The sequence below is a fragment of the Sinocyclocheilus grahami genome, unplaced genomic scaffold (genome assembly GCF_001515645.1).
Source record: "Sinocyclocheilus grahami isolate Dianchi unplaced genomic scaffold, SAMN03320097.WGS_v1.1 scaffold53.1, whole genome shotgun sequence".
Lineage (NCBI taxonomy): Eukaryota > Metazoa > Chordata > Actinopteri > Cypriniformes > Cyprinidae > Sinocyclocheilus > Sinocyclocheilus grahami.
In genome coordinates, this window is record NW_015505232.1 from 2,006,394 (window position 1) to 2,021,675 (window position 15,282).

Below are 15,282 nucleotides of genomic sequence, written 5' to 3' on the forward strand. Positions count from 1 at the left end.
CATAACATAACATAACATAACATAACATAACATAACATAACATAACATAACATAACATAACATAACATAACATAACATAACATAACATAACATAACATAACATAACATAACATAACATAACATAACATAACATAACATAACATAACATAACATAACATAACATAACATAACATAACATAACATAACATAACATAACATAACATAACATAACATAACATAACATAACATAACATAACATAACATAACATAACATAACATAACATAACATAACATAACATAACATAACATAACATAACATAACATAACATAACATAACATAACATAACATAACATAACATAACATAACATAACATAACATAACATAACATAACATAACATAACATAACATAACATAACATAACATAACATAACATAACATAACATAACATAACATAACATAACATAACATAACATAACATAACATAACATAACATAACATAACATAACATAACATAACATAACATAACATAACATAACATAACATAACATAACATAACATAACATAACATAACATAACATAACATAACATAACATAACATAACATAACATAACATAACATAACATAACATAACATAACATAACATAACATAACATAACATAACATAACATAACATAACATAACATAACATAACATAACATAACATAACATAACATAACATAACATAACATAACATAACATAACATAACATAACATAACATAACATAACATAACATAACATAACATAACATAACATAACATAACATAACATAACATAACATAACATAACATAACATAACATAACATAACATAACATAACATAACATAACATAACATAACATAACATAACATAACATAACATAACATAACATAACATAACATAACATAACATAACATAACATAACATAACATAACATAACATAACATAACATAACATAACATAACATAACATAACATAACATAACATAACATAACATAACATAACATAACATAACATAACATAACATAACATAACATAACATAACATAACATAACATAACATAACATAACATAACATAACATAACATAACATAACATAACATAACATAACATAACATAACATAACATAACATAACATAACATAACATAACATAACATAACATAACATAACATAACATAACATAACATAACATAACATAACATAACATAACATAACATAACATAACATAACATAACATAACATAACATAACATAACATAACATAACATAACATAACATAACATAACATAACATAACATAACATAACATAACATAACATAACATAACATAACATAACATAACATAACATAACATAACATAACATAACATAACATAACATAACATAACATAACATAACATAACATAACATAACATAACATAACATAACATAACATAACATAACATAACATAACATAACATAACATAACATAACATAACATAACATAACATAACATAACATAACATAACATAACATAACATAACATAACATAACATAACATAACATAACATAACATAACATAACATAACATAACATAACATAACATAACATAACATAACATAACATAACATAACATAACATAACATAACATAACATAACATAACATAACATAACATAACATAACATAACATAACATAACATAACATAACATAACATAACATAACATAACATAACATAACATAACATAACATAACATAACATAACATAACATAACATAACATAACATAACATAACATAACATAACATAACATAACATAACATAACATAACATAACATAACATAACATAACATAACATAACATAACATAACATAACATAACATAACATAACATAACATAACATAACATAACATAACATAACATAACATAACATAACATAACATAACATAACATAACATAACATAACATAACATAACATAACATAACATAACATAACATAACATAACATAACATAACATAACATAACATAACATAACATAACATAACATAACATAACATAACATAACATAACATAACATAACATAACATAACATAACATAACATAACATAACATAACATAACATAACATAACATAACATAACATAACATAACATAACATAACATAACATAACATAACATAACATAACATAACATAACATAACATAACATAACATAACATAACATAACATAACATAACATAACATAACATAACATAACATAACATAACATAACATAACATAACATAACATAACATAACATAACATAACATAACATAACATAACATAACATAACATAACATAACATAACATAACATAACATAACATAACATAACATAACATAACATAACATAACATAACATAACATAACATAACATAACATAACATAACATAACATAACATAACATAACATAACATAACATAACATAACATAACATAACATAACATAACATAACATAACATAACATAACATAACATAACATAACATAACATAACATAACATAACATAACATAACATAACATAACATAACATAACATAACATAACATAACATAACATAACATAACATAACATAACATAACATAACATAACATAACATAACATAACATAACATAACATAACATAACATAACATAACATAACATAACATAACATAACATAACATAACATAACATAACATAACATAACATAACATAACATAACATAACATAACATAACATAACATAACATAACATAACATAACATAACATAACATAACATAACATAACATAACATAACATAACATAACATAACATAACATAACATAACATAACATAACATAACATAACATAACATAACATAACATAACATAACATAACATAACATAACATAACATAACATAACATAACATAACATAACATAACATAACATAACATAACATAACATAACATAACATAACATAACATAACATAACATAACATAACATAACATAACATAACATAACATAACATAACATAACATAACATAACATAACATAACATAACATAACATAACATAACATAACATAACATAACATAACATAACATAACATAACATAACATAACATAACATAACATAACATAACATAACATAACATAACATAACATAACATAACATAACATAACATAACATAACATAACATAACATAACATAACATAACATAACATAACATAACATAACATAACATAACATAACATAACATAACATAACATAACATAACATAACATAACATAACATAACATAACATAACATAACATAACATAACATAACATAACATAACATAACATAACATAACATAACATAACATAACATAACATAACATAACATAACATAACATAACATAACATAACATAACATAACATAACATAACATAACATAACATAACATAACATAACATAACATAACATAACATAACATAACATAACATAACATAACATAACATAACATAACATAACATAACATAACATAACATAACATAACATAACATAACATAACATAACATAACATAACATAACATAACATAACATAACATAACATAACATAACATAACATAACATAACATAACATAACATAACATAACATAACATAACATAACATAACATAACATAACATAACATAACATAACATAACATAACATAACATAACATAACATAACATAACATAACATAACATAACATAACATAACATAACATAACATAACATAACATAACATAACATAACATAACATAACATAACATAACATAACATAACATAACATAACATAACATAACATAACATAACATAACATAACATAACATAACATAACATAACATAACATAACATAACATAACATAACATAACATAACATAACATAACATAACATAACATAACATAACATAACATAACATAACATAACATAACATAACATAACATAACATAACATAACATAACATAACATAACATAACATAACATAACATAACATAACATAACATAACATAACATAACATAACATAACATAACATAACATAACATAACATAACATAACATAACATAACATAACATAACATAACATAACATAACATAACATAACATAACATAACATAACATAACATAACATAACATAACATAACATAACATAACATAACATAACATAACATAACATAACATAACATAACATAACATAACATAACATAACATAACATAACATAACATAACATAACATAACATAACATAACATAACATAACATAACATAACATAACATAACATAACATAACATAACATAACATAACATAACATAACATAACATAACATAACATAACATAACATAACATAACATAACATAACATAACATAACATAACATAACATAACATAACATAACATAACATAACATAACATAACATAACATAACATAACATAACATAACATAACATAACATAACATAACATAACATAACATAACATAACATAACATAACATAACATAACATAACATAACATAACATAACATAACATAACATAACATAACATAACATAACATAACATAACATAACATAACATAACATAACATAACATAACATAACATAACATAACATAACATAACATAACATAACATAACATAACATAACATAACATAACATAACATAACATAACATAACATAACATAACATAACATAACATAACATAACATAACATAACATAACATAACATAACATAACATAACATAACATAACATAACATAACATAACATAACATAACATAACATAACATAACATAACATAACATAACATAACATAACATAACATAACATAACATAACATAACATAACATAACATAACATAACATAACATAACATAACATAACATAACATAACATAACATAACATAACATAACATAACATAACATAACATAACATAACATAACATAACATAACATAACATAACATAACATAACATAACATAACATAACATAACATAACATAACATAACATAACATAACATAACATAACATAACATAACATAACATAACATAACATAACATAACATAACATAACATAACATAACATAACATAACATAACATAACATAACATAACATAACATAACATAACATAACATAACATAACATAACATAACATAACATAACATAACATAACATAACATAACATAACATAACATAACATAACATAACATAACATAACATAACATAACATAACATAACATAACATAACATAACATAACATAACATAACATAACATAACATAACATAACATAACATAACATAACATAACATAACATAACATAACATAACATAACATAACATAACATAACATAACATAACATAACATAACATAACATAACATAACATAACATAACATAACATAACATAACATAACATAACATAACATAACATAACATAACATAACATAACATAACATAACATAACATAACATAACATAACATAACATAACATAACATAACATAACATAACATAACATAACATAACATAACATAACATAACATAACATAACATAACATAACATAACATAACATAACATAACATAACATAACATAACATAACATAACATAACATAACATAACATAACATAACATAACATAACATAACATAACATAACATAACATAACATAACATAACATAACATAACATAACATAACATAACATAACATAACATAACATAACATAACATAACATAACATAACATAACATAACATAACATAACATAACATAACATAACATAACATAACATAACATAACATAACATAACATAACATAACATAACATAACATAACATAACATAACATAACATAACATAACATAACATAACATAACATAACATAACATAACATAACATAACATAACATAACATAACATAACATAACATAACATAACATAACATAACATAACATAACATAACATAACATAACATAACATAACATAACATAACATAACATAACATAACATAACATAACATAACATAACATAACATAACATAACATAACATAACATAACATAACATAACATAACATAACATAACATAACATAACATAACATAACATAACATAACATAACATAACATAACATAACATAACATAACATAACATAACATAACATAACATAACATAACATAACATAACATAACATAACATAACATAACATAACATAACATAACATAACATAACATAACATAACATAACATAACATAACATAACATAACATAACATAACATAACATAACATAACATAACATAACATAACATAACATAACATAACATAACATAACATAACATAACATAACATAACATAACATAACATAACATAACATAACATAACATAACATAACATAACATAACATAACATAACATAACATAACATAACATAACATAACATAACATAACATAACATAACATAACATAACATAACATAACATAACATAACATAACATAACATAACATAACATAACATAACATAACATAACATAACATAACATAACATAACATAACATAACATAACATAACATAACATAACATAACATAACATAACATAACATAACATAACATAACATAACATAACATAACATAACATAACATAACATAACATAACATAACATAACATAACATAACATAACATAACATAACATAACATAACATAACATAACATAACATAACATAACATAACATAACATAACATAACATAACATAACATAACATAACATAACATAACATAACATAACATAACATAACATAACATAACATAACATAACATAACATAACATAACATAACATAACATAACATAACATAACATAACATAACATAACATAACATAACATAACATAACATAACATAACATAACATAACATAACATAACATAACATAACATAACATAACATAACATAACATAACATAACATAACATAACATAACATAACATAACATAACATAACATAACATAACATAACATAACATAACATAACATAACATAACATAACATAACATAACATAACATAACATAACATAACATAACATAACATAACATAACATAACATAACATAACATAACATAACATAACATAACATAACATAACATAACATAACATAACATAACATAACATAACATAACATAACATAACATAACATAACATAACATAACATAACATAACATAACATAACATAACATAACATAACATAACATAACATAACATAACATAACATAACATAACATAACATAACATAACATAACATAACATAACATAACATAACATAACATAACATAACATAACATAACATAACATAACATAACATAACATAACATAACATAACATAACATAACATAACATAACATAACATAACATAACATAACATAACATAACATAACATAACATAACATAACATAACATAACATAACATAACATAACATAACATAACATAACATAACATAACATAACATAACATAACATAACATAACATAACATAACATAACATAACATAACATAACATAACATAACATAACATAACATAACATAACATAACATAACATAACATAACATAACATAACATAACATAACATAACATAACATAACATAACATAACATAACATAACATAACATAACATAACATAACATAACATAACATAACATAACATAACATAACATAACATAACATAACATAACATAACATAACATAACATAACATAACATAACATAACATAACATAACATAACATAACATAACATAACATAACATAACATAACATAACATAACATAACATAACATAACATAACATAACATAACATAACATAACATAACATAACATAACATAACATAACATAACATAACATAACATAACATAACATAACATAACATAACATAACATAACATAACATAACATAACATAACATAACATAACATAACATAACATAACATAACATAACATAACATAACATAACATAACATAACATAACATAACATAACATAACATAACATAACATAACATAACATAACATAACATAACATAACATAACATAACATAACATAACATAACATAACATAACATAACATAACATAACATAACATAACATAACATAACATAACATAACATAACATAACATAACATAACATAACATAACATAACATAACATAACATAACATAACATAACATAACATAACATAACATAACATAACATAACATAACATAACATAACATAACATAACATAACATAACATAACATAACATAACATAACATAACATAACATAACATAACATAACATAACATAACATAACATAACATAACATAACATAACATAACATAACATAACATAACATAACATAACATAACATAACATAACATAACATAACATAACATAACATAACATAACATAACATAACATAACATAACATAACATAACATAACATAACATAACATAACATAACATAACATAACATAACATAACATAACATAACATAACATAACATAACATAACATAACATAACATAACATAACATAACATAACATAACATAACATAACATAACATAACATAACATAACATAACATAACATAACATAACATAACATAACATAACATAACATAACATAACATAACATAACATAACATAACATAACATAACATAACATAACATAACATAACATAACATAACATAACATAACATAACATAACATAACATAACATAACATAACATAACATAACATAACATAACATAACATAACATAACATAACATAACATAACATAACATAACATAACATAACATAACATAACATAACATAACATAACATAACATAACATAACATAACATAACATAACATAACATAACATAACATAACATAACATAACATAACATAACATAACATAACATAACATAACATAACATAACATAACATAACATAACATAACATAACATAACATAACATAACATAACATAACATAACATAACATAACATAACATAACATAACATAACATAACATAACATAACATAACATAACATAACATAACATAACATAACATAACATAACATAACATAACATAACATAACATAACATAACATAACATAACATAACATAACATAACATAACATAACATAACATAACATAACATAACATAACATAACATAACATAACATAACATAACATAACATAACATAACATAACATAACATAACATAACATAACATAACATAACATAACATAACATAACATAACATAACATAACATAACATAACATAACATAACATAACATAACATAACATAACATAACATAACATAACATAACATAACATAACATAACATAACATAACATAACATAACATAACATAACATAACATAACATAACATAACATAACATAACATAACATAACATAACATAACATAACATAACATAACATAACATAACATAACATAACATAACATAACATAACATAACATAACATAACATAACATAACATAACATAACATAACATAACATAACATAACATAACATAACATAACATAACATAACATAACATAACATAACATAACATAACATAACATAACATAACATAACATAACATAACATAACATAACATAACATAACATAACATAACATAACATAACATAACATAACATAACATAACATAACATAACATAACATAACATAACATAACATAACATAACATAACATAACATAACATAACATAACATAACATAACATAACATAACATAACATAACATAACATAACATAACATAACATAACATAACATAACATAACATAACATAACATAACATAACATAACATAACATAACATAACACGTCATTAACTGAATTTTACCATACATTTCTGCCATATGTACATCAATTTGACAGTCCCCACTGACTGTATGCTTTGGATCATGAGCTGTTCCAAGCCTTCTCCATACTTTTTTCTTCCCGTCATTCTGGTACAGGTTGACCTTAATTTCAGCCGTCCAAAGAGTGCTTTTCCAGAAGTGATCTGTGTTTTTTGGCAAAGTCTAATCTGGCCTTGTTTGCACCTTGTGGTGAACCTTCTGTGTTTGCTCTCGTGAAGTCTTCTCTTGATTGTAGACTTTGACAGTGACATGCCTACCTCCTGGAGAGTGTTTTTCTCTTGGCTGGATGTTGTGAAAGGGTTTTTCTTTACCATGGAGAGGATCCTCCGATCATCCACCACTGTTGTCCTCCGTGGACGTCCAGGCCTTTTTTGCCAAGCTCTCTCGTGCGTTCTTTTTTTTCCCATAGTCTTATGTTGTTTCTTATTGATTGTTCAGATAGAGAGGTGCCACAAGTAACATTTCCATTATGACCCTTTTCTCTGCTTTCACACTCGGATTGAGAAACATGACAACTGTGCGTATGACTACCTGGAACTGCGAGATGGTGATTCCGAGAACAGCCCTATACTGTTTTTAGTTGTGTTTTTAGCAGTTGCTGGGGTGTTCTGGGTGCTTGATTACTTGCTCAAGTCAAGAGAGCCCTTCTGGAATTCTTTATAAATATGAAGTAAATAAATATGCCTAAATCCCTCATTTCTCATAAGCCGCATAATTTCTACCATTTGTGTCCGTAACACAAACTGAGGTGAACTCACTCCAGTCACACATGCTCAAATTTCCAGAACAATTAAAAAACAATCTACAATCAAATTCTAACAAACTCATATAATGAGAATTGCATTGCCAATCATAAAACTCTCAAAGGCTGATTGGAGAACAGTGAATGAAATAGCAGCAACTCTGCTTAACTGGAACATAACTAAGCTTTCACACTCTGGTTTTCCTGATTGTTTATGGTTATTAAAAGGCAACTTCAGGTCTGATTCCACAGTTTGTTCCTTTATAATTTAGAAACACATAAGGAAATTCAATATATGACATATATTGCCCTATATCAAGAGTCATATTGTCATATATTACCTATAAGGTGAGATGTCATTTTCATTATCTGAATGGATGAAGATAACTTTGCAACATAAAATCCATGTCAATATAATATGTAGAGGTCGGCTGAAATCCATGCCAATAGTTTTTCTCAGGTTGCGTCCAATGCTGGAGCGGCTGGGAAGGTCTGCTGTTATTACACAGTGTGAGAGCGGCCTCTAGATGCGGAAATCATTGACACGTTGTGTTGTTTGTTTTGACACGTGAGGCTGCCTGCTGCAAAGTGTGGGAAACTTCAGACACGGATTTTAATGCAACTGACAGAAAATCCTGCCACGCCACAGAGCCCCATTTGCATAGTTTTCCATTCATTTGCATTATATTTGTCCCAAATCATTGTTAATGTACATAATGACTTCACCCTAGGCTGTAAAATTGTGCAATGAATTGTTTGTCTTTCTGTGGCTCTAATAAAATATGCTTCATTTAGAGAGCTATAATATAGATTGCACTTTCTTTTTTCCGTTTTTGCTAATTTGTTCATTCTTGAAGTAAATTTTTGTCAATTTGGTGATTAAATAAACCGTTTTAGACCACTGCTTGAATTGAACACGACGCGTCCGGTGTGTGTGCGATACCTGCAAGTTGACCTAGATGCAGTGCTGCGCTTTTGCCCAGTGTGTGACTGCCATATTTAGTTATTTTGATTAGATAAACATCAGGTGTTCTAAAATAAAAGCAAATAAAGTGTGAGAGTATACATACAATATCCATATGTACTGTATGTCATTTCAATGTTATGGCCTGTGTTTAGATATTTAAAGATGGCCATCTTTAAACATGGCTGTTGAAATGAAATGGTAATATACGTATATGGCTATACAAGTATTGTTCCTCGTTGGAGTGTGTTCATTTCAACATTTACTATTGCGAATACATTTTTTAAATTTTAAAGTTAACATTAATTAATAAACTATGAACAAACTTTAATGATCAATATAATAATTCATATTAATATTTTTTATTCAATAACAAAGTTTAGATAAGCATTAATATATGCAACTGTATTAAACCAACTTCTATAAACATACGGAATTGTTTGTATATATGTCTTTTTTTTTTTAAATACATGCCTATCTTTTGTATCTTTGATTTACTTATACGATATCAACATGCACTGACAGTTTTTAGCATGATACATATTTTTATGGGCTATATATGTTAATGAATGAAATTGCTTTTTGAGTACATGTTCTTAAATTTAAAATATGCATGTGTTAATGTATGCATAAATATCTCTGTAATATGTACATATAGTACACATTTGCATATGGGAAGGCCTGAGAATAACAGGTAGAACATGATCTCACATTCTGCTTCAGCCATTATGATTAATAAATACAACTGGATACCACAGTTTACCCTTCCTGCAGCAATATGTTATCATAATCAGCCTATTAGAATGATTTCTGAAGGATTGTGTAACACTGAAGACTGCGGTTATGCTGCTAAAAATGCAGCTTTGCCATCACAACACAAATAAATTACATTTTAAAATATATACAAAAATAAACAGTTCTTTTAAATTGCAATAATATTTCTGAATTGTGTGTATAACAGACTTGTGTATGGATTAACTGGTTCTCGCCATGAATATAGCCATAGATGCTGGAATGGCGTTAAGAAGAAAATAAACAAACATTGTATTTTTGATTAAATAAATGCAGCCTGGGTGAGCATAAGAGACTTAAAATTATTTTTAAAAAGCTTTAATGCATCCAAACTTTTGACTGGTAGTGTCCAAGAATAATAGCTTTAGATTACTGCTTAAATGTGAGGTAGATATAACTAGGGTATTCTGTGTGGTTTTTTAGCGCATTCGTTTACTTGAACAGGTTTTGGTATCACCTGCGCAGCTGCGCCGGTCCGGGGTCAGCTCGTATCCAGGGTCGCAGCCGCAGTGGTAGCTGCCCAGGGTGTTGACACAGCGCTGCTCACAGTGACCGTTATCAGGTTTGGAGCATTCGTCAATCTCTGCATTACAAGCAAAACTCAAGATCAGAAGGTCACAAAGGAGGCAAAGCAGTCAATATATAATTCAGGAGTGTCACCTTTGAAGAAATTAGCTGCAAACCCAGCTTTGTTCACCGAACCGTCAGATACAAACTTCATCCACAGCTGGTTGGAGCTGCTCTTGATATCGTCTGGCTTTGCGTAGCCACAGAAGTGACCCAGTAGAGGGCTGTTCTCGGAATCGCCATCTCGCAGTTCCAGGTAGTCATACGCACAGTTGTCATGTTTCTCGATCTGAGTGTGAAAGCAGAGAAAAGGGTCATGATAGAAATGTTACTTGTGGCACCTCTCTGCCCGAAAATTCAATAAGAATGCTTCACTGTCAGTACTGCTAATCAGCACTTGTGATGCCATGACAAGAAGCTGAAGCCACAATAAATCACAGGCATTTCATCGATTTGTGTGTTCTGCTCTGCAATGACTAACATTTCATGACATTTCCGAATTCACTTCTCCCTTTCTCTTCCCATCATTAAATGCTCTCTCTACACATTCCTCTACAATAACACTTCATTCAATAACGCTCAAAAGTGTTTGCAGTGTGCTTTAAACCTTAAAAGTATATATTTTTTTAAATGTACTTGCAGATAATATTAATGAAATGAAAGTGTACTTAAAGGGAGTACACTTTGATTGCTTTATTTCATAACTCACATTTTTTGTGTACATTTTAAACCATTGTTTTCATAATCATTTAGCCATGCGTAAATAAAGCACACTTATTTTGACTAACATGCTAAAGTACATGTAAAGTACTTGATTATAAGTCTAACTACTGTGATATTTGATATTAAATTTAAAGTTAAAATATCATATACATTAAATTGCGACTTCGTTATTACAAATTTGTCATTTAAATATTTAAAAAAAACAACAGAAATTGAGGTAGGAAGTACACTTTAACCATATTTCAAAAACAATAGAATTATGAAATTAAATATAAATACATCTTTATATTTAATTTCATAATTCTATTGTTTTTGAAATATAGTTAGAAAGTGTACTTTCTACCTCAATTGCTGTTAATAATTCCAACTAAAAAACGTCCTACTTAAAAAGCACTCGAAGTTTGAGCTCATTTCATTTAATATCAAGCTAAATTATAATACATTTTGATTAACTGCAATTAACATGCAATTAGTTATCCAGAAACTACATTGTTTGCACTTAAGTATATATCATTTCCAAGTACTAGTTTTAACAGGAATAAATTACATTCTTAAATATACTCAAATAGTAAGCAGTTATTTTAAATAGTAAAAATATTTCACAATATTACTGCTTTTGCTGTATTTTGGATCAAATAAAAGCAGGCTTGGTATGCAGAAGAGAATAATTTTTCTTCTTTTAAACATTAAAATTTTGCCGTCCAAAAACTTTTGACTGGCATAACATAACATAACATAACATAACATAACATAACATAACATAACATAACATAACATAACATAACATAACATAACATAACATAACATAACATAACATAACATAACATAACATAACATAACATAACATAACATAACATAACATAACATAACATAACATAACATAACATAACATAACATAACATAACATAACATAACATAACCCATTTATGTGAAGTGGTGGTAAACAGGGACATGCAAATTGGCTGATATTTTATTGTTTCCATTTATTTTGCTTTATTAATTAAAAAGTTCAGCATTCTGTCAATTATATCAACCGTAGTCATGGGGACAGACATGTTGTACAAATGACAGCATTGTAATGTATATTTTTGTGCTCTCACACACTGCTGTCTGAGGCTAGTTACAGAACATCACATGACAATAACGCACCCTACCTCAAACGACTGGAAGACGAGGCCCACATGAAACCCCTGGGGTACGATGATCTTCCATGTGCACACTTTATTAGGCCGATAATCATCAGGGTAATTGGGTGACTCGATCTGTCCACTGTCTCGTCTTACGTCACCTCCGCAAATAGCTGAATCCATGGACAGGACATCACTTATTATTACAGGGGAACAGATGAGCCTCTCAGCTGGTGATGAGTGGATTTATACCTTCATAGACAGCAGAGAAGCCTTTCCCCACCCAATTACTGCTGCTGCTGAATTCAATCCACAGTCGACTGTCAGTGGACACGATGGCCTCGGGTAGCTGGTCTCCACAAAAACGGCCTGAAGCAAATGCAACAAACTGATCAAAGATGGGGCTCCACTTTCTTTCAGATTGTCATGGACAGGGTTGATGGAATATTCTGTTGTGACCAGTGTTGGGGAAAGTTACTTTTAAAAGTAATGCATTACAATATTGCGTTACTCCAT

The 15,282-nt window shown here is 25.6% G+C and overlaps 1 protein-coding gene across 1 annotated transcript in view; it reads right to left on the minus strand.

Annotated features, from left to right (window-relative positions):
* The window catches only part of LOC107583398 (bone morphogenetic protein 1-like), a 45,537-nt gene that overhangs the window by 13,034 nt on the left and 17,221 nt on the right, over window positions 1-15,282 (minus strand). The window contains exons 10-13 of the mRNA XM_016269597.1: window positions 15,019-15,135; window positions 14,794-14,939; window positions 13,010-13,205; window positions 12,807-12,932 (exon numbers count right to left, since the gene is read on the minus strand). Coding sequence (XP_016125083.1) covers window positions 12,807-12,932; window positions 13,010-13,205; window positions 14,794-14,939; window positions 15,019-15,135 — 585 coding nt within the window. The remainder of the gene's footprint in view (window positions 1-12,806; window positions 12,933-13,009; window positions 13,206-14,793; window positions 14,940-15,018; window positions 15,136-15,282) is intronic.